Raw genomic sequence first — 23425 nt, 5'->3', positions numbered from 1 at the left:
AACATATCTTGTATAAGATAAACATATACACCCTTCCAAAAGTGAATGCAGCATACTTTGTCTGCAAAATTTCTAGAAGTCTGACATATAAAAGATATTTCACTGTAAGTTTCACTGTTTTAGCAGTGTTAAAAATGGGAAATTGTGTCAGACTTTTCGATATTCCTTACTTTTCAAGTATATTTTTCCTGAAATTCTTACATGGAATGATACCAAAATGTGATCTGATTTAAAACTACTTTAGCTTTAGCAGATTGGTTTTGCATGTGGGAGAAACCCCTTAAATAGCTGGGATTTGAAACAACAAAGACACATGCAAAGCCCTGCAGGTTTAGCAATAACTGAGGCCATTCTGCATTATTCTGGTACGTCCCAGTGACAAAGATACCCTCCAACTAAAAAATACGTAACAGAAAGATAAGTACTTAACGTCATTTGCTTGACAACAGTTTGATTATAATATATTTAAGATATCTGTATTAAACACTAGTTTTCTATGTTTGCAAAAATAAAACATACGTGGAGAGATTTTCATATTCTGAAAATTCAAGCAGTGCTATTCCAGGGAACTAGAATCCTGCATGCCCTTTTTGCTTCTGAACATCTCCCCAGCTGAAAAATTCACACCTACATATAAAAAATTTTAAAGCAAGATTTATGTATTACATGGTAGAGCAAAATGTGGCTCTCAATGACTTATGTCAGTCTTGAGTCAAGAAAGACTTCTCATAAAATTTTTGCCATTACTACAAAGTAGCAAAATGGAACAAAAACCCCTAGCAGATTAAAAAGGTTCTGTTGGTGCAATGAAAAAAGCAGAATCCATGCTAGGAGAAAATAAAAAATCTTGTCTGACCTTTTATTGCTGTCATTTTATTGAATGAAGAATTAAACGTACAACATTTTTACCAGTGCAAAATACAGGCCGGTATATGAAAGTTACCTGTTGTTCATGCACAGGCTTGTTAGAGATACTGTGTATGTACAGGCACATATGTATGTTTATGTGTAATCAAAATGCTCACTAGCAACCAATGAACATAAAATGTCCTTAAGCCCAACTACTCCTTTATAAAGGACAGTGAGTGAGTATACCAGGCAGAGATTAACCAAGCTTGCCTGCTCATCCTGCTTTTTTCAAGGCAGCTGAAAGACCTATCTGATGCCAAGGGACAATCTTTAGGCTAAAAGAAGACTTCATAAAAGGTGCAAGACAAGACCCACACCCCATAAGGCAAAGAGTCTGCCCTGTCAAAAGTCTGTTTTAGAGGAATGGTATCTTTTTTTCAGGGTCTACAGTAACAAGGTAGTCTGGGTGTTCACAGGACTCAGACAGGAGAGAGGAGTTTTATTTTAAAAACTGTCCCAGACCTATTATGGCTCAGATGAGTCAGTAGAACCATGTTTTGTCATAAGAAGAGCTGGAAAGCTTTTATTTTAGCAGGACTTACCCACCATCTCACACAGAACTGCCTTTTATTATTTAGGCTCATAGAACCAGCAAGAGCCAAATCCTACCCACATCAAGTCAGGGTACCCGAAACATTAAGGTACTACACATTAATGTTCTCATTTCACCATCCCAGACACATATCTATAAAGCAGGAACAATATTTCCCACCTATTTCAAGTGCTTTGATACCCTGAAATTGAACTCTTCAGAAAAAGGAAGTACTTGCTATTATAAAAGACTTGTGCCAAGTAGGTCCTAGTTAAGATATTTTAAAACAAAAATAAATTTAGTACACTTCAGTCATCCATTTCATGGCAAAACAGTTATTGTGATAACGTCACTAATGTTCTCCTGATTTATCAAAGATATAAAGTTTACATTCTTAATTACAACCATCACAGAACATTTTCTGACATGCTGACAGGAATTTATCTTAGCCACAATCTAGAAGAAATTTTCTGTAGCATTTTACTATGGGAGATTCCATGTCCACAAATTGTTACTTCTTTGATGCAGATTTCTGTAAGTGGCAGAATTTGACCCCGTGCATTCTTATCTTTTGCCCCACCCCACCCCCGACGGATGCACTCCCCCTGTTTGAACTAAATGAACTTTGGTCCAGGCAGATGCTCAGCAAGTAGGACTAACCAAAGTTATATTGTGTGAAGCTACCAGTGAGAACTCAGCACCAAACCCAAAAAAACCTGGTTTGGCTGGAGACTGGGCTGATAAGCAGCCAAAACTACATTAACACAGCAGAAAATCTCACTAGAAATCAACCACTTCGCGCTATAAATATCTGCAGCCATCAGGGTCCATTGAGCTCTCCCTCCATATCAGCTGGCTGCATGGCAGTGATCTTCCCTTGAGTAGGGACGCCTCTCAAGGTTCCCCTTGAGGCTGAGAGATCCCTTACCTGAGACCAGACCTGGATGGGTTGGTAAGTGACATTTTTTGCATGCATGTAACATTTAAGATATGTATAGTAAGCGTAAGCGATAATCTTTGTATCCCATACTAACTTTAAGTGTAGTGTTGTTTAGCCTAGAGAAGAGGAGGCTGAGGGGAGACCTTATCGCTCTCTACAACTACCTGAAAGGAGGTTGTAGTGTTGGTCTCTTCTCCCAAGTAGTTAGTGATAGGACAAGAGGAAATGGGCTCAAGCTGCGCCAGGGGAGGTTTAGATTGGATATTAGGAAAAATTTCTTAAAAAGAAAGGGTAGTCAAGCATTGGAACAGGCTGCCCAGAGAGGTGGTGGAGTCACCATCCTTGGAAGTGTTCAAAAAACGGGTAGACGTGGCACGTTGGGACATGGTTTAGTGGGCATGGTGGTGTTGGGTTGATGGTTGGACTGATGATCTTAGAGGTCCTTTCCAACCTTAATGATTCCTAGTTTTTACTTTCATTATAAATAACCCAGCCACCAAGCCATTAATTGGTTTAGTGGTGGACTTGGTAATGTTAGGTTAATGGTTGGACTGCATGATCTTAAAGGTCTTTTCCAACCTAAACGATTCTATGATTCTATAAATAGCAGAGTATTGACCACTAATCCATCTGTACTTATTATTTTACATACCTAAATTTACTGATTAGAACTCAATAAACTAACTACTAGCTCAGATCTGCCTGAGTGATCTCTGAGTCTTCTCCTTCAACACCCCCTCCTTCATTTTCTTCTCCAGCCTCTAATACTTGGATATCAAGGCTCTCCAAGATAATACCTCAAACAGAAGAGCTGAAAATGCTACTCATCACCTACAGATATGAGAAAAAACACCCTAACATTTAAATATAATTGCATTGAATCAATCCAATCTGAATTTCTTCTTCAAGAAATACTTTTAAAATACAAAAATAGCAGTGTTTGGGTTAAAAAAAGATAGCAAAGCTATGGTAGCACAAAACAACACCTGTTCCTGGGAGAAGAAATTCCAAAGAAATAATTTAACTTGCACCAAAATATTCATACTTAATTGCCAAATCAAAGGGCCCAGCTTCCTACTGAAATGAGAATCTAGCTAACTGACCTGCTGGTTGTTAAAAGATTCATGTTAAAACAGACCATGGAGGAACAGGCGCACACATTCATTCATTATTTAATAAAAGTACTACTGAGCTCTGACTGGTGTCAGCAAGTGCAGATTTTGCAAGGAGGGACAGGTTAAGCATTGCAATTGCCCTTAGAGAGTTCAGGCATAGAAGCTTTCTTTCTTCAAATTTCCAGTGGTCACTCTAGATAGACAGTGGGCATGTGTGAGAAGTAATGAAGTATCTAAAGTTCAATGAAGTAGAATTCCTGTCTAAATAATAAGGTACTCAGTGGAAGGAACAGAGATGCTATAAATGCTGCTTAGACAAGGTCAGAGAAAAATATTGCCAGTGACTCAACTTTTTCCAAAGAAAAATCTATCACCCTGCATGGACACATTTAGCCAGCATTTACTTAATTCACTTCAGGATTTTCTTGTTCTGCCACTGTTCTAACACTGTGGAAGTGGGGAAAAACGAGCACAGAAGGCAACACTGTTCGGAGTGAGTGCCACAGCCACTCTTCTAAACCTATGGTGGGAGGAAAGCGTGAGGAAAGGATTCTAATACACATGAGCTAGAGGAAACAGATTCAAAGGAAAATTAGGGCAGAATAGAGAAGCAGAGTGAAGAGACAGTAAAATAAACAGCAGAAAAGGTAATGAAAGAGCATATAAACTTTTGACACCAAGGCCTGTTCCGGTTAATGGAACAAGCATCCCTAAATCCCCTATTGCAGCCATCACGGATAAATGGATGTTTCCCACCCTCTCAAACTCAGACATAACGAAAACTAGTGTTCATCCAGAAATGTTTTGAGCAAGGATCTATTTTTTTTCCATCTGTAGTGGCATAAGACTGAGTAGTGTACAACTCTTAGATAAAATGAGAGAAATAAACATACCTGCCGATGAATAACCTCTAGGTTTGCTTTGGCTTTATTCACTAGTTCTTCTATTTTTTCAGAATCCTTTATATTCTTGTTTTCTCTGAAGGCATCTCTTATCCTTCTGATGGCATACGTTCTAAACACAAACAATAAGACAATGTGTATTTATAGATGTGCCACAGTTTACGACATTTCAACATTCTTTAAAACACGCTGATTTTTAAAAATAAATATACATACACACACACATGTATTTTGCCCAGTTTTATACATATATCTTTTTATTCAGCATCTTGTCTTGCCTGAGTTGAAACAGTGGCCAGATTCTTTAATTAAAAAAAAAAGTGTTTTTACTGGAAGTTATTGTAGAAAAATTTCACATTTCACATCAGTCCAGTCCTAACTGCCTGTTATTGCTGCAAACATACTGTTGGATGTGCGGCACGGGTACTGCAAAGCTCAAGAACATAACAAAAAGCCTAAGAACCAAAAAATCATCCCCCAAATTATTTTGAATCAGTGTGACTATTCCTATTCTTCATACACTAAAGGTCATTGAGCTAACCATTAAATACATTATGCATTCTTACTAGTTCTGACTTTGTAATCTAGCAGTCAACAAAGGTAGACTGATAGACCAACCATAACAAAAAGGGCTCCTTCCCTGTCACCCCTTTCGTCTCCTGACAAAGTATCTTTCACCCCTCAGTCCAACACCTCCTCATCCATTTCCCTACTAAGAAGCAATAATGGGACACAATCTCTGCAACTAGGAAGAGGTTATAATCTCTGCTTTCAGAGAGGAAGGTCCAAAGCTGCAGCTATCTCTGAATCTCTCCCCTTTCTTTTCAACCAAGTAAAGAACCTTCATGCAGTCTGTAGTGTACTGCTCAATAAAAAATAGGGCCAATTTCAATATTAAAATAAAATTTTCAAGTTGAGCAGTAGATACTTTCACTATATGCATGCTTGGGAGGGGAAGGAGAAATGGCAGTAAACTGATCCTGCTCAGCTATCTTGATAATGTCCCACTTCTCTACCACCACATCACATCAGTATCATTTTTACTGCAGAAAGTAAAACCCTATCTGTGGTGCTGGAAGGAAAAAAAAAGGCTGCTGCAAACACCACAAATAGTGTAATATTTCAACAACTGTTTTCAATCTTGTATAAAAGTGAAACACGAGACACAAAATTGTCTGAAAGACAATCATAAAAAAACTCCAAAGACAATGTTGAAAAATAAAAATATTGGGGGAGGAGACTGAGGAGGGGAGAGGAAGAACAGGAAAGATGAATAGCCAGAGGCACTCTGTACCGTTAGATGGTGCTATCCAGCTCCTAATGCAGCCTCCTCCAGCCAAGCAGCATATTTTCTCTTTAAGCTCATAAATAATACATTTCAATCTCAGGAATCAGGATGGTTATGGAGTGCCACCCTGCTGCCGCACACCGGCAGATGGTGCGTGCTTTTAATTAGGGCCTGTTCACCTATAATGTGACACTGGGGTGCGTGAGTGAGCGAGTGTGCATTTGTATGTGTGAAGTTAATAGAATGTATTAAATATGGAAGCTCATTCTCATCTGCAGCTGCTGTCCTAGCAAGATTTGAAGGGGAAGCTGCTTATTTCTTCTAGAAAAGAAACAACCCCAAATCATTAAGATGTAGTGTAATTTTGTTGCTTGATAATGGATGGATTTCAAATCACCCATATACATATATAGGGTTAAACTGTGCAGAAACATATAATACTTTCCGCAAGAAAGGAAGGGTTTCCAAAAGATACAAAGACCTAATACATATATATTTTTAGCTTAAAAGAAAAAACAACAGCAATGAACAGCAAGTATTCATTACTGGGTACAAGTCTTTCAAAATGCAATACAAATGAGTAAATGCTATCTACATAAAAAAAGATAGATGAGACTAAACCAAATTCTTGTTCAGTATAACACCTACAGACTGTTTTTTTTGTTTTGTACATATGGTGCATTAATTGTTCCACTTTCTCTTTCTTCCTCTCATTACACCCAACAGTTGTTGAGAAAGAAAAGGTATGTACTTAGAAAACATCAGACCAGTTTTTATCTATAGTCAGAAAGTCGCACAGTTTTTTCCTTTTACTATTTCTTTAAACCTTTATGAATGCTAATTCCCAAATGAAGTTATTTTACATAGGCTTTAACAAAATCTTAATTGTACAGCTAAATCAAAACATCTCCAGTATTCCTCTAAACACACTTCAAAGACTAGCTCTATATCCTGGTACTACTCTTCACTAAGGCTACACTGAGATCCAATATATCACTTAAAATAAGGATGAGCTGAACTCAAAGCTCAAACCCAATACTATAATGACTATAAAACATCCTTTCTTCCCCATTGAGAGGTGCCAGAGGAACATTTTGCCAACACTCAAATTCTTTCAAAATTATGTAAAAAGTGTTAAGTCAGGATATAAAAAAATGGACAGTTTGGTTTTTTTGTTTGTTTGTTTTTTTAAACAACAGCTTTTTATATGCAACAACAGTTGTAAGCAGTGGCAATTCCAAACCTCAATACTCTTTACACTTCAAGAGTTTCTGAACTGAGTATGTACTAAAAGCTAGTACTAACATTAGGGCTGCTATATTGCTGCAAGTCCATGAACAACCGAGCTCTTTTGAAAGTACAGTAACGTGTGCAGCAACATGTAGTAAAAGTACACGTTATGAAAAGAACTTGTTCATTCAGACATATATCTGTTGTTTTTTTTAAAGAGCACTACTCCAAAGATCTTCTGTTTGATGAACAGACCGGTCAGCTGATCAGCTACTCTAATGGTGTCTATTTTCAGTTCAATAAGCATAAACACCAAAACCAATCATGTACCATTTGAAGGCACAGCTCAAAATGCCAGTGGCAGAGCATATATGGTTATCTTCACAAAACTTTACAGCATTAACCTAAAAGAAGCACTGTCGGAAGACAGAGTGACAGATGAAAAGCGTACCAGCAAGTAAAATGGTTGCTGTACCTTATAGATGATTGTTTACCCAAGCTGGCACAAAGGAACTGAGGGCATGCAGCATTGCAATAAGTTTAAGCCAGTGTGAGTGAAGGGAAACTGCTGCAATTTTGCCACCCTCCCTGGTAGGCACAAACCCTCCCTCTGCCTCCATCAGGTCAGCACAGCTAGCCTGATATTTGGTCCTGAGGTGAGCCAGTCCAACTTGGTAACCTGACGGAAGGTCAACCTACTAAAAGAGTTAAATTCTTTTTGTTGTTGTTTTGGGTTTTTTTCTGGATTAGCGAGCTCCATCGGATCTGCATGGGACTGGATGATCATTAGCGCTGAGGAGGAGGGAATACAGCAGTACTGATTTAGATGGATACACTTTGTGATAGATCCCACTCAGAGAGGCTGAGCAAGTCGCATAAACAAAGGGGAGTCTTCAGCGAGAAGGTACCAAGCAAGCTCTCCAGAGAAACAGAATGGGAAAGCAATTCTGCATACAGTACACTCAAACATCTCCTACAGACCTTTGGGAAAGGTCCTAGGAATGCAACAGTGTTCATTAAGAAACATCATTGCAAATGAAAACTCAAACTGCATTTCACAATCTACTATTTTTCTCACCATTTTTGGAAACAGATACTGAAAAATGCAACAAGGCATTTTCTTTTCTTTTTGTCATCCAAGCGGACTGAAATTTTAAGAGAGAACACCTTTGATTTTATCTTCTGCAAAGCCCTTCTAGTGAGCTAGTGACAGCAGGACACAAGCGAGAGTGTGCAGTTGAATATATTCACTCAGCGCTCTTACATATGCACACTCAAAACACTTTTTGTGACCCCTACTTAACGTGCATCTGTCACACAATTAACTCCCAATTAAATCCAAAGTATGTACGCAATGGGTAATAGACTCAGTGCAATGGCTTCAGACCAAAGCCACTGCAGGTGGATGGCTACACAAGGTAACAGATGCACATTAGTAGAAAACAGAAAGAGTGGTTGGGGGTTAATGCAAGAACAACGCCACGGTCAAAACATTACCACAGTCTCATAGGAAATGGGCACTACCTGATAACGTTAATAGACAGCAATGCCCCCAAATAATAGTATAAATCACAAAGTTACAGTTAGAAAACAGTCTTTTTCCTAATACTCAGTCATTCACCTCTACCTTCAAAGAGTTTATCTTTTTCCTTCCCAGAAGCACAACTGAAAACCTAATATGTATCCTCATAAAAATGAAGCCTACAAGAAGCTAACTCTGAAACAACGGCTTGTCCTGGTTTCGGCTGGGATAGAGTTAATTTTCTTCCTAGTAGCTGACATAGTGCTGTGTTTTGGATTTAGGATGAAAATAATTCTGCTAACACACTGATGTTTTAGCTGTAGCTAAGTAGTGTTTACATTAGTCAAGGACTTTTTCAGCTTCTCATGCTCTGCCAGGTGCACAAGAAGCTGGGAGGGAACACAGCCAGGACAGCTGACCCAAACTGGCCAAAGGGCTATTCCATACCATACGATGTCATGCTGAACAAAAAAACCAGGGGAGGTTGGCTGGAGGGTAGGGCCACTCCTTGGGAACTGGCTGGGCATCGGTCAGCAGGTGGTGAGCAATTGCATTGTGCATCACTTATTTTGCATATTATTTTATCATTACTGTTATTTTCCCTTCCTTTTCTGTCCTACTAAATTGTCTTTATCTCAACCCAGGAGTTTTACCTTTTTTCCCGATTCTTTCCCCCATCCCACTGGCGGGGGGGTAGTAAGCGAATGGCTGTGTGGCGTTTAGCTGCCTGCTGGGTTAAGGAAAAATGAAATTGCAACAGAGGCACTCCAGAAAATAATAGCTGCTTGGGGGATTTAGATATTTTTAATTCAAAATGTTTACTTATATCATGCCTGATCAGAAAGTAAAAAAAAAAAATCCATTTCCTTTTCAGGTCTTCACTCTCGTATCTTTGTGCTCTGCTGAACTAGAGCGTAAGAAAAGAAGCTGAAACACCATGCAGACATACTTGCTTTTAAGTACACACTACTATGCCTTCAAAAGAAACCTGGCCAAGCAATGTGTTTCTCAGAACCTCTTTGCATTTACCAGTATCACAACACACTAAAGGTTTAAGTCATCTTTCCAAGACAGCTTTACAGACATGTTGACATCATGTCTTTGCGGCTGTGAATAAATATAATGTATTAATTGATCACATTACAGTTATAGGCAAGATACTGCAAAACATAACGGCTATTACAAATTGTAAGTCATTGAGCACATATGCAAAGATAGAAATGGAGGATTCTGGTACGCAACCTGTGCAAGCAAGACAGATTACAAAAGAAGAGGCTAGCAGGTTAGAATATTCAAGACTTTCAAACAAGGTATAAAGTAAAATGCACTTTTCCTTATTAGCTTAAGTTCAAGCAATCAGTAGCCAACCTCTAGGAAGCCCACTGTGATTAATAATTCTGAAATGAAGTATATGATGCTTTTACTTAAGGACACGATGTGCAAAAGTGATACTGATTTACAATAAAGTAATATCGTGAGGGATTCTTTTTATAAAAGGTCATTGTTTCCTTTCACTGACTATATTTTCTTACCAATTCTCCCTTCCAATTAACATCTATGAACTTAAGGTAGCAACAGCATGAGTTTTCAGAATTTCCCATTATTACTAGCAAAATGCACACCGGATGAGATTTGCCTAACTGAATTTTCAGAATTACATATAATTTAAAAATGGAAAGTTTTTATAATAAAAAAAATCTGCAGAAAAATAATTTTAGCTTACCTTAATCTTTTATTAGCATTAGCGAGGATGTCTCTAGGTACAGAATTACTTCAGAGGGAATGATTATTTATATCTAAATATGTGTACACATACATATTTCCATATATATGTATGTATTTACATTCTTTTTTCCTTTTTTTTTTTCTTCTTTTTAATGAGACCTATAAAGGTCTCATTAAAAGACACCAATAAAGGTGAGGCAAAAGCTGCATGAAATTACCATTTAATACTAAAAAAGAAACATTTGACAACATATGCGTGTTTAAGACTGAAAGGTAAGGACTTCACAGGGAAGTAGGAGTGACGTCTAATCAAACACAGGACCAACAGAAGGGTGTGGATGCAATGTTTTATCAGCAAGGTGTTCCTCAAACTCCATCCCTAGACATGTTTTCAGCACTGCCACTTCAAGTTACAGCGCAACAACAACGACACCTGCCTGTTTTCTAAAATCAAAGCAAAGCCTGTTCCTGGAACCAGGATTTGCTTGGGGGAGTGGGGATGGTGGCTGGAAGCTGGGAAGGGAGGAGAGAAGACTAAAGAAACATGAAAATTAGACTGTTAGTTAACCCAGTATTATTTCCTTGAATTTTCTAATCAGTCCCTAGACAGTCTTCACAAAAAGCCTACAGAATGAAACCTACAAGCCACTACTTGGTTTCCCTGCTAACATACAAAATATGAGCTCCAGTGGAATTGCCAAGAAACATGTCCAGAAGAGAACAGCACTAGAGATACTTTATGAGAGAGGGTTACCCCAAAAGAACAGAGGAGACAAATAAAAATTGACAAACATTAGAAAACACACTCGAGAGCTGGTGACTGTGACACAGCACATATGATACATGCTGTATGATCAGATACAAGGATTTGTAACTCATTTCTAAAGCAAATCTTGCTACTTTGTGTCCCATATCTCAAAACTTCTACTAAAAACTTCAACCTTCTTCTTGCAAGTTGCCGTAAATGAGAAAAAGCTTCTAATATGCGTGCCTATTTCAAAAGGGTTTCCTTTAATTTTCTTTTATCAATCTAAAAACTGAAAATGCCTCCCTACATTTATGTATAGAGACAGACACTTGTGGCTGTTTTTAGGAAAGGAGGATGTTTTTTTCTGACTGTATCCTTTCATCAGTTTGTGCCTGTACCCATTTCAAAGAACAGGGATGACCACCTAATCAACGGGATCACAGAAACATTCACGTTAGAAAGCAGCTCGGGAGGTCTCTAGTCCCACCTCCAGCTGAAAGGAGGGTCAGCAATGGGATCAGACCAGGCTACTCGTGGCTTTGTCCAGTCAGGTCTTGAAAACCAGGATGGTGACTGGACCACCTCTCTGGGAAACAATCAATCGCTTGGCTGTCCTTGTGGGGAAAAGGCTTCCTTAAAGCCAGTCTGAAAACCTCTCTTCCCTCACTTTACATCTGCTGTCTCTTGTTCTCCTGCCAGACACCTCATTGAGGTACTGGCTGCTATTAGGTTCTCTCAATGTTGTTTCTTCTCCAGGCTAAACCAGCCCAGCTCCCTCAAGCCTTTTCTCACAGCTTGTGGTTTCTGCTGAGCTTGCTTCAGGTTGTTCGTGTCTTTCCTGTATGTGGGGTTGGGGCAAGACTGGACGCAGTATTCCAGATGTGGTCTAACAAGCACTGAGTAGAGGGGGATTAATCACTCCCCTCAGTCTGCTGGCTGAGCAACTGTTGATACATCTCAGGATGCTCTTGGCCTTCCTTACTGCCAGGGCACACAGCTGTCTGTCTGCTGGGATCCCTAGCCCCTTTTTGGCAGAGCTGCTCCCTGGCCAGTCACTCCCCAGCCTGTTCGGTGGCTGGGGCATCTCCTTCCCAGGTGTAGGACATGGCACTTGTCCTTACCGAATTTTCTAAGATTGCTGTTGGCCTTTTCCTTCAGGCTTCTGAGGTCCCTCTGGACGGTAGCCCTGCCCTTGAGCACATTGGCTCCCCAATTCGGTATCATCCGCAAACTTAATAAGGAAGCACTGTTACTTCCTCTGGGTCATTGATAATGATGTGAAACAGGACGAGTCCTAGGATCAACACCTGAAGACCCATTAACTACCATCCTTTAAGCCCCACCCATCCAGCACATGGTTGTCCACCCATCCAGACTATAACACCCTGACTTGGATACAAAAATGTTGTGGGAGTCAGTGTTGAAAGCCTCCCTAAAGCAGAGGTAAATGACATCCACTGCTCTCCCCTTGTTCACAAATCCAGGCAACCATGTTGGTCAGGCATGATTTACCTTCAGTTCCCAAACACCTTCTTCTTCATGGTCCCAGAATACTATCAGTGCTATTCATGGTTAACTATGATTATTTTTGCAGTTCTTTGAAACACACATTTTTGTTGCTATACTTCTAAAAATAAAAATAGTTATTGGCTTAATTCCGTGTAAAGAATCTCTGCAGAACGGAGTGCTTTTCAAAAGGTCAGGGTTAGAAGAAAAAAGGAAAGATGGCCAAATGAAAGCATTCTTTTAATCTTAAGGGGAGTTGCAACTGCAACGTTATATTGCAGAAGAGGTTAAAAAAGATGGTTACCAGAGAAGGACCCAATCGAACAAGTTGTTCAGTTAACGAGGCACCGGGCAAGGATGTGCTGCAGGGACTAGAAACAGAATTTGCCACAGATGAAAAGTGTCCTGATGGCCTGAAATGACAAATAGCTCTCTGCTAAGCTTTCACTGCCAAGACCCTGCCAACTGCTCACCAGGACACTCAGGTAGCTCAGCAGTCCAATTACCAGGTGGGGAATGCCTTGAAACCACAAGTTCAAATCCTGACAAGGCTGATTTCTCTCTTCTTCCTTTTGAGGCAGATACATACCGTTCCATTTGCTGTGCCGCTGTTTCTGAACAGTTCTTAAAAAAGGCCTGGCCTGCTGTGAATTGCCATTACAAATTCCATTATACTTTTCTGGAAATATTAGAGTTTTAGTCCAATGCTGCGGCCAAAATTTCTCTCTTCAGCCTGGCTAGTGGTTACCTTCCATTCTAAGAGACTTAGTTTAGCTTGTGACTTGGGTACTCTGAAGAGGGCTAACCATATTGTGCCTCTTCGTGACTGTAACTGTTCATTTAGAAAACTACTGGGTGCTAAGCAGCCTTGCTGGATGCAAGTATTTCCCACTTGTCAGTGTAAAATGATTTGTCTTTGATGAAGCAATAGTGCTTACTTTTTCTTTAACTGAGCAACAAGGCATAAAGCCTTGGGATATTCTAACTTCTTGGACTGCAGTGTGGTTGGTCTGGATGATGATGAAATTTTGACAGGACATTTCTGAAGCACAGCGTTATTTCTGAAGCTAAAGCTTTAGATTTAGTAAATATCTAGTTAGAGTACCTTTTAATATGGAAATTATACAAATGCCAATTCCTTAGAATAGAAAAGGGATCGAGTACCAGAAATATGTTGACAGCATACAGTTTTAGAATAACTGAGACATTTTGGCTTTCAAAAGATTTTAAGAAATGGTTCTATGAAGGTTATCTGAAGTGAAGCTTTGTTGGCCACTTTGACAGGCTAGTAATTTTGAGCATACAGAACAGACTCCTAAAAAAGTTTTACTTTGCAAAGGCAATGCTTGGATTCTAGTAATAAATTTTGCCTCTTGATTTTTACTCGAGTTAACCTGCACGTTTTGAAAAAGAAGAATTTAAGCATCATAGGTCCAAAATGAATCTAGTAAAAGAAATTACATTGGATCCAGTCATCTCATGACAAAGACAACAATAAACCATAAATATAATTTATGAAACAATCCATATGAAGTAACTGGTCACCTGTTCTGTCTGCTTATAGACAACACACTAGAAGTTACAGGGCTTGGAATATTGGAGTTGTTCTCCAAACTTTATCCTCTCATCTGTTTCTAACAGCTGAAGAGCTTATTAAAGAAAAAAAAATCTTTGTTTCTTATAACTCAGTCAGTAGTGACAAACTTCCCCCACTGGACCTCCCATCACTATATGGCTCAATGCCCTTCCCTCATTTATAGCAAAGCGCTGTATGTTTAGTTTAGCAAATCTGCAACATCAGTTTTGACAACAATGATGGATATTTGAAATTACAATGTAATACTTAGCAGCATAGAAAATTCTAATGTATGCAAAGCTTATTAGTCAAATCTAGAGCCTAAAAAAAAAAATCAATTTGGAATGCATAACACAAAACCACTGTCCTACTTTGTGCATACAACAGAGTACTGAATATTATTTTTAGATGTTTGGGATTGTAAATATAGTGCCTTTGGACAATACATGAAATGTTTCAGGAAGCTCAGATACAGACTGCTGCGATTGTGTTACCAGAGGCTCAGAAAAGAATAAATGCAGGTTGTTTCGTACACTATGAATGCTACCTAAGGCACAGAAAGTTAAGTGAACTAGATCTGTGTTTTTTCTATTTAATTAGTAACAGGATATGGAAGTCTTCACAAGCTTTATAGATGATAACACTAGCACAAAAGAAATGGGCGTTGAAAACCCCAGCTAAGAGTGGAACAGTAACCCAGAAACCCAATGGGTACAAACTCTGGGTGTCACTTCATCCCCACAGGAAATCAGATGCAGCTTCTTCCACGATAAAAGAGCAGAAGGAACCATGGGTGAACAGAGGCAACGTTTGAAGGGAAAAGAATATTCTGCTTGGAAAGCTGAGTGACTGGTTCACTCACAGATCATGTCAGAGGGAGATTTGAGGTTTTGAGGTAGGCACAGCTGATCTTCATCCACATAAATTACATAGCATCTCTGTGCACCAGGCATAATGCGCCAGAACTATCCACCACACCTTTCCGCACTGTAGGCCACTCTACTCCTTGCACCTCCCAGGTGCTGTCAGCACAAACAAGCATTGAAAAGAGCCAGACCCTTTGCACGCTAGTTATGGAACAATATGCCCACAGCTCTTGATCTTTGGAGGATAATGATGATCAGCTAAGACATACCCAAGACCTCCGCTAGCTCCAGCAAAATAAATTCAGCTTCTCAGGACCTATATGTCCTACATATCTTCCTGGAGTCCAGAAGCAACATATGCATCAAAGTAATACTAAATCCTAAGTGAAGTAATACAATATTCTTGAAAGCTACTTCACATAAAAGAAATAAAAAAAGGGTTACACCCATTTTCCTATTATTTTTCCTACAGTTACTCTAAGAAACAATGTGGATGGATGACCTATCTGCCAATTATGAAGCTAAGAGCATCTACCAGCCACAATGTTTCTTTTGGGCTATGTATGGCCTCCACCTCTAAAATTGTGGTGCATACACTCTTACTCTCTAAACTATAGATCCCAGCATACAATGCAATGCTTTGATCTGACCAGACAAGATATAATTTAGTATCAGACAGAAAAATGAGATTAAACTTAAAACTTAAGCTCTGCTAGTCCAGAGAACAGAATTCATTCAATAAATCTGCTGACAGATCTTCTGGGCACTGAAGCAGTTTAATCTAACCACTGTAACAGAAAGGGAGATCAGAAATATTCAAGAAAACAGAGACAGACATCAATTTTCTTTCTCCAAGAAGAGAAACATTGACAAAGTATCGTCTTTTAATCTAGTCAAGCCTAAGTATGTTAGGTTCAGATGTTAAAATTTAAAGGTGAAGATAAAGCTAAGGGGAAGGTCAGTAATTTTTGAAGAGTTTTCCAGTCAACCTCTTAATACTCAATCTTAGAGGCTTACACTATGAAGGAAAAAAAAAAATCACGTTATTCTATTTCTACAATATATAACTCTCTATATACTCTATTGAACAAGAGTAAAGTTCAGACTGGTACATTTTTATATCACAAAAGGTTCTGCATTTCAAGACAAAAATGTGTTACAAAAAACCCCACTAGCTAATAGCTAATTAAAAGTCACAAGAAAATAGTCACTCACATGAGTGACGGTAGCATTTTTTTGTCCTTTATCTACGAGTAAGGAAAAACACCATACAGCAAATACCAACTCTTTTCCCTCCAATAAACACATGGCTGTAAGGAGAAGTTCTTCTCAGATAACAATTACTCTAAATGTGGAATTAACATCTGGCTTAAAACTCAGTAACTCAAGTATTGACTAAAGTTACTGCATGAGATATTAGGAGAGGAAAAGAGGTATGAAGAGCGGTCTATTTATAACAAAGTTTTCAGTATAACAATTTATGACCAGGGCAGATTACCTTCCCTTTGACACACGACATGACCTTCCATTCCCCAGTGTAGCAGAAAAGGTTTCCAATCTTCGAACAAATTACCCACAGAGGTTGCAGAAGCACCAGGTCCCCAGCTAATGGTACCAATAACTTGCACTGATAGAGAATTTCTCCTTCAAGGATTCCAACAAATAGTTAGGAAATAAACCCACACAATCAAGCCTCAAAATCCATATAGGTCAGTAAGTACTGCCACTAGTTGACAGAACAGAGAGTTCTGCATAAGTATAGCATACTTACTTGCCCAACACTGCATCACTGTAGCTGGTAGGACTATATTCATCCTACAGCAGATCTTCAAGGACACCTTCCATAGAGTGCAAGAGCTCTCAGTCCCCAGGTGTTAGGAAGGGAAGAGACCAGCATGGCCGAGTCGAGACATGCTGGTCAAACTAGGAAGCAGGGACAGGTATCCTGAAGAGTACAGGGATGCTGCCCAGTTGTGTAGGAATGGCATCAGGAAGGCCAAGGCGCAGCTGGAGCTGAATTTGGCAAGGGATGTAAAGAATAACAAGGGCTTCTACAGGTATGTCAACCAGAAAGGGAAGGTTAAAGAAAGCGTACCCCACCTGATAAACAAGAACGGTGACCTAGTATCAACAGACGAGGGGAAGGCTGCGGCATTCAACAACATTTTTGCCTCAGTCTTCACTGGCAACCTCTCTCCTCACCCTCCCAAGTTGATGGACCGCAAGATGGGAACCAGGGGTGGAAGGCCCCTCCCACTGTAAAGGAAGACCAGGTTCAAGACCACCTGAAGAACCTCAATGTACACAAGTCTGTGGGACCTGATGAGATGCATCCCAGAGTCCTGATGTAGTTGCCAAGCCACTCTCCATGATACTTGAAAAGTCATGGCAGTCAGGTGAAGTCCCTGCTGACTGGAAGAAAGGGAATGTTGTGCTGATTTTTAAAAAGGGAAGAAAGGAGGACCCTGGGAACTACCGACCTCTCAGCCTCACCTCTGTGCCTGGGAAGATCATGGAACAGATCCTCCTAGAAGCTATGCTCAAGCACATGGAAGACAGGGAGGTGATTCGAGACAGCCAGCATGGATTCACCAAGGGCAAGTCCTGCCTGACCAACCTAGTGGCTTTCTATGAAGGAGTGACTGCATCAGTGGACAAGGGAAAAGCAATGGATGTCATCTATTTGGACTTCTGTAAAGCGTTCGACACAGTCCCCCCCAACATCCTTCTCTCTAAATTGGGGAGATATGGATTTGATGGGTGGACTGTTTGGTGGATAAGGAATTGGCTGGATGGGCACATCCAGAGGGTAGTGGTCAACAGCTTGATGTCCAAATGGAGACCGGTGACAAGTGGGGTCCCTCAGGGGTTCGTACTGGGACCAGTGCTGTTTAACATCTTCATCAATGACATAGTGGGATTGAGCGCACCCTTAGCAAGTTTGCAGACAACACCAAGCTGAGTGGTGCGGTTGACACGGCAGAAGCATGAGATGTCATCCAAAGGGACCTGGACAAGCTGGAGAGGTGGGCCTGTGTGAACCTCATGAGGTTCAACAAGGCCAAGTGCAAGGTCCTGCACCTGGGATGGGGCAACCCCCAATATCAATACAGGCTGGGGGATGAAGGGATTGAGAGCAGCCCTGCAGAGAAGGACTTGGGGGTACTGGTGGATGAAAAGCTGGACATGAGCTGGCAATGTGCGCTCGCAGCCCAGAAAGCCAACCAAATCCTGGGCTGCATCAAAAGAAGCGTGGCCAGCAGGTCAAGGGAGGTGATTCTGCCCCTCTACTCTGCTCTGGTGAGACCTCACCTGGAGTGCTGCGTCCAGCTCTGGAGCCCTCAGCACAAGAAGGACATGGACCTGTTGGAGTGGGTCCAGAGGAGGGCCACCAAAATGATCCGAGGGCTGGAGCACCTCTCCTACGAGGCCAGGCTGAGAGAGTTGGGGTTTTTCAGCCTGGAGAAGAGAAGGCTGCGAGGAGACCTAATTGCGGCCTTTCAGTACTTAAAGGGGGCCTATAGGAAGGATGGGGACAATCTTTTTAAGCAAGACCTGTTGTGACAGGACAAGGAGTAATGGTTTTAAACTAAAGGAGGGAAGATTTAGACTGGACATAAGGAAGAAATTTTTTACAATGAGGGTGGTCAAGCACTGGAACAGGTTGCCCAGAGAGGTAGTGGAGGCCCCATCCCTGGCAACATTCAAGGTCATGTTGGATGGGGCTCTGAGCAACCTGATCTAGTTAAAGACATCCCTGCTCACTGCAGCGGGGTTGGGCCAGATGACCTCTAAAGGTCCCTTCCAACCCAAAGCATTCTATGATTCTATGTTCCCATTGCTCTTGGGGGTGATTATGAGGGTGCCATCACCAGTTTGATAAATATTCATCTTCACATTCAAAATCCGCATATAATAGGCAGCAATTTTTGGTATAAGTTACAAACTGAAAATAATAAATTAACAAGTTTCGTAAAAAATGTGCTCAATAGCTCTGGAAATCAGGAAACCTATTTAGACGTCTACATGAAATACATTTCTTATTGTTTTGTAAACAAAACACTTGAACATTTATTTTCATATTGTAAATTAGGCAGGTCAGGGAAAAACCATTATGAGTGAGACATCTAATTTACTTTGGGCAGTGATAAAACTACTTAATCAATAAATGTGCCTCCCTTCAAAACTAGTTTACATATGAAGACCATTAATTTGAAAACCTATTTGCTAATTTATTGGACCAGAAAGATGCTGTGATATTCTAGATGAGTCAAACATGTTTTCTGGAACTTAGTAGCAGGTTTGTTTCAAGGCAACACAACACGCTTCTATTTGACATCTAGAACATAGTTCAAGCTATAAGCTTCTAGGACATACTGTGGCTTGTACTATGTCTTAAGCACTTCATCTGAGCTGTATTGAGTTTAAAACATTTTCCTGAGAAGGAAGCAGTCTGATGTTATTTAAATAAATAAAAACTTTGATTACAAGAGGAGGCACATTTTGATGAATGAATTATTGTCTCACAAAGAATTCCATTAGTGATTCAATCCAAAACTTCACGAAATGTGATGGCTTGTACCTAGCCCCTTCCACTGGCAGTTCCCCTGTTCTTAACTGTGATTAACAGTGGAAGTAAATGATAGCTTCTGACCGCCCCCCTTGCTACATTTAACTCTTTCATGGCTATTCTAACACAGGCTGCAGAGAAGTGTTTAACATTCACTGAACGTGTAACCATCAACAGTGGCTATCCACAAGATAAACTGATTTTCTCCAACACCAAGGCAACCTGGGTCCACATTTTTCCCGCTTATGCAAACGATGAACAGATGTTTACATCTGCCTGTGACTGCAACTGAGTGTTGTGATAATCTGTATGTTTGCTGGAGAAACAAATAATGCCAGTAAATAGATACTACCAAACAAAACCACCATGTATCCTGCAAACAAATACTAGTTAACAGAAATCATATACTGTGCAAGAGAGAGATGGAGACAAGTCTGTAAAGACTCACCTCACAGGATATAATAACTTATTCTCATAGACACTTAAACTAAGTGAACACAGAACTAAGTTCAATTACATAAGCTTCAATACCATAATGGATTAGTGATTATTGCCAATATATTAGAACTTATTATAGTTTCAGGGAAAGATTTCCATTTTTTTTTTTTAAACACATACTTCCTCTGGCAGCTAAAATAAGACAATCTTATTTTTATACAAGCTAATGATTTAGAAACAGGTCTTTAATGGTTCCAGACCAGGATATGCCAGACAAATGGACTCAGAAGGACTGTCAAGGCCTGGCGATGAAGTCTGTGGAGAATCTGACTGCTGTCATATTCAGAATCCCACAAGACACTTTGAATCTCATGCTGACTTGATGTAAAATGTTCATGGAGCTGTATTTATTTAAATACTAGTTTCTTGCAAAGTATCTAAAAAAAGTACAGTTAATTATGTCAACTTATAAATCAGCATTTTCTAAATTTAAATTAAACATCTTTTGATCTAAATGCTATCGAGTTCAAGAAAAAAAAAAAGCACTGCAATTCAACAGAGATTTATTTGTAATAAGACTAACACACCTATCACACTTCCTCTAGCTTCCAAAATGGTTTCACAGCTTGCTTTAAACAGGGATTTTTGAAAAGGGATTACTGGGATGGAGCAGAAGTGAATTCCTGACCTCTTGATACCAGTACATTCATACATGCATAGACACATACATAGTATTTACTTTGTGCATAGGCTTCTTTTCTTTAGAAGACTTAAATGTGATTTAAACAATTGCTATTTATTTTAAAAGTTAGAAAAATATATCTAAGCAGCAGCTTTTCCCAAGATTTTGTAACAAACGTGATGCTGAAGAAAAGTCTAGTCCTAAGTATTATGAGTCTCCGAACACCAGCCAAGCCTGGCATTTAGCTATTCACAGCACAGGACCTTCAAATTTTCCTGAAGAATAATTTAAAGATTTTATTTCATACACATTCTGATAAGGAAGACAACATCTGAGGACAACCGAATTCTTTCACTATTATCATATTAAATGTTCAGTTGTGCGTTGCGTCCTGAGAAAAACATTAGAATTTTATACAGAGATCAGGTGAAAAGAAATAGAATAGAACTGAATAGAATAAAAAGTAGAAAAAAAGTAAGGGAAAAAGGCCATTTTCCATAATGCCATCCTAGCCAGAATATTGTCTGAATGATTTGTGGCATCTTCATTCTTGAGAAAGAACTATAATATCAGGAAGAATCCCCCAAAATATTCCTCACTGAGGACATCCTCTGTACCAAATTATGTGCAAAACAGTCATGGAACAGCTGGCCCAAGAATTCACACAGGCAAGAAAACAATCAAGAAAGTTTTCTTTTCATGTCCATTTTTCTTGGAAAAGCAGACAACCATGTACAATCTAGGACTGTACCTTCTTGGTCAGCAAACCCAAAAAAACATGGGAAGAGCTTTATCAAAAAGGTAGTTCAGACAGCATCCTTGCTATCCATTGCTGCAGCAAGTGGCTCTAAACATCACCTGATCAACTGCAGTTTCTTTTTTTTGCAAGAGTTACTTTGATTTTTTTAAAATCCAGAATGCTGATCTTCTAAAGAATTCTTGAAATAATAGCCTGTGTCTACTGTGTCTTGAATAAATCTCAATGTTATGAGGTCAGCATCTTTTCATCATGGGCAGCATATAGATGGATACAATGAGGAACTAAATGTTAAAGCCACATCCAAGAGTAAGGAAAGGAGGAGGTGAGCTAGGACATCATTTCAATACTTAAAAACTATTACTACATTACAAAGCTTTTTTCATTTACTAGAAATCATATGCATATGTCTATTGGCATGAATCACTGCCAGAGGCAGTAATTTTTCTATTACTCTCATTAGTTCTCAAACAAATTCTACTGGTAATTAAATCTTATGTAAAAAGAAAAACGTCCTTGTTCTATTGTGCTATACAAAGAACGCAAATAATGTCTTGGATAACAACCACATCAGATGTACTCAACTTGGGTGTCTTTACTAAAATAACAAAGTCCATTAATCAGTCTTCTGAGGAAGCCCCTACTCATTTGTCTTCCAACTATAAAATTTCAATTTTTCCAGAACTCTGTATGCCATGTATGTGCTCCAAACTCTCCCTCCAAGTTATTACTAGTCAAAACTCTCCTCTGCCAAAACCAAGGAAGTCAAGAAAATGACATCAAAACCAATGTGTATATATCCTTTCTTGTTTAGGAAGAGCATAATTTTACAAGGGTAAAGTGAATGTATTTGGAAAATGACAATCACCATTGTACCTTTAAATCCAAGAAAGCAACTCCTAATGAACATGATCAACAGAACTTCAATGGAATGATTTTCAGTTGGGAAATGTTACTATCAAAAAATCAAAACATTTGGCAAAATTGTTTCCATTTGGTTTAAAATTTCTTTTCAGAGAAATGTGTTCTGATGGTATCTAATGGTTATGTTTTGACATTTTTGGAACAGAATGCTTTAGTTGTCTTTCCAAAATATTTTATATATAGAATACTGAAGCCAAATGGAAATACTTCAATATTGTCAGACCCAAAGTCTGACAATCCAAAATCGTGTTCTTATGCCTCTTGATTTTCCCCAAAATTGCATGCATTTCCATGTTTTACTACAGAGCATAATCATCTCAGTCCTTTTCACAGTTCCCATCCTAACCAGCGGATTGAGCACCATCTAGAGCTCTTAAAATACCGACATCTTTATTCAAGCGTACATGATTCTGATAGAATAAGGCAATATACATAAAAGACCCTAAAATAACATAATAGCAAAGTATCTGCATGGTATGTGGTCACTGAAATAATGCCCAAAATTTAACTATCCAAAGAAAGATACTAATAAGGCCAACCACAAATCTGTGTGAATGCTCTACAAAACTGATACGCAAACATGCAGCGCCCATTTGCCCATGATTTTGGGTCATGCAGCTGCCAGGCCAAAACAAGCATCTGCAACAGCGTAGGATGGAAGCCACCCTGCACCCCATCCTCAGGAATACCACAGCTGTTTGCAGCCCTGACTTTTCTATACTTTCAAGTAGATTACAGAGATAGCCACGTACTCATCACGTGGGAAATTAACTCAAAAATTCTTAAAGTTTATTATCACTCAGAACACAGACAGCAATTACATAGAGAGAAGGAAAAATAAGGTATCCACTTCCCTTGCACAGCCAAGGCAAAAACAGATATTGTAAAGCTGCAGTTCAGTCACCTTACTCCTACAAAGAAGTCAGACAGCTCTGCTGGAAAGAACTGGCAATTTGATTTTTTCCTGCATTTCTTATCTCAGCTACAAACTACCACTTCAGACAGAACACAGTACTTTCTATAACGTGGCATGTATCTGTTTTCTCATTATTGTTTTGGATTTTTTTTTTTTTAAGATCATCATTTAGTCTTTTTTTCCTCCATAACAGAGAAACATGATACCAAGAGCTGACAATCTGCTGGCAGATCTTGTCAATCACAAACTTCATTAGGAGAACAAGTGAGAGAAAGGCTT

General features: G+C 39.3%; 1 protein-coding gene across 5 annotated transcripts in view; it reads right to left on the bottom strand.

The window, feature by feature from the left end:
- The window catches only part of LYRM4 (LYR motif containing 4), a 100751-nt gene that overhangs the window by 70175 nt on the left and 7151 nt on the right, over window positions 1-23425 (bottom strand). For 4 of the 5 annotated variants that reach the window (XR_012830846.1, XR_012830847.1, XM_075705401.1 and 1 more), the window contains exon 2: window positions 4390-4510. Coding sequence is in view for 3 of the 5 variants with exons in the window: in XM_075705401.1 (XP_075561516.1) it covers window positions 4390-4510 (121 nt within the window). In the remaining 2 variants the exon portion in view is untranslated. Of the gene's footprint in view, window positions 1-556; window positions 613-4385; window positions 4511-23425 lie in introns of those variants that run through there. The other variant, XM_075705402.1, reaches the window with a different exon arrangement.

Source organism: Pelecanus crispus, chromosome 2 (genome assembly GCF_030463565.1).
Source record: "Pelecanus crispus isolate bPelCri1 chromosome 2, bPelCri1.pri, whole genome shotgun sequence".
NCBI lineage: Eukaryota > Metazoa > Chordata > Aves > Pelecaniformes > Pelecanidae > Pelecanus > Pelecanus crispus.
This window is presented reverse-complemented; position numbering and strand designations above follow the sequence as displayed.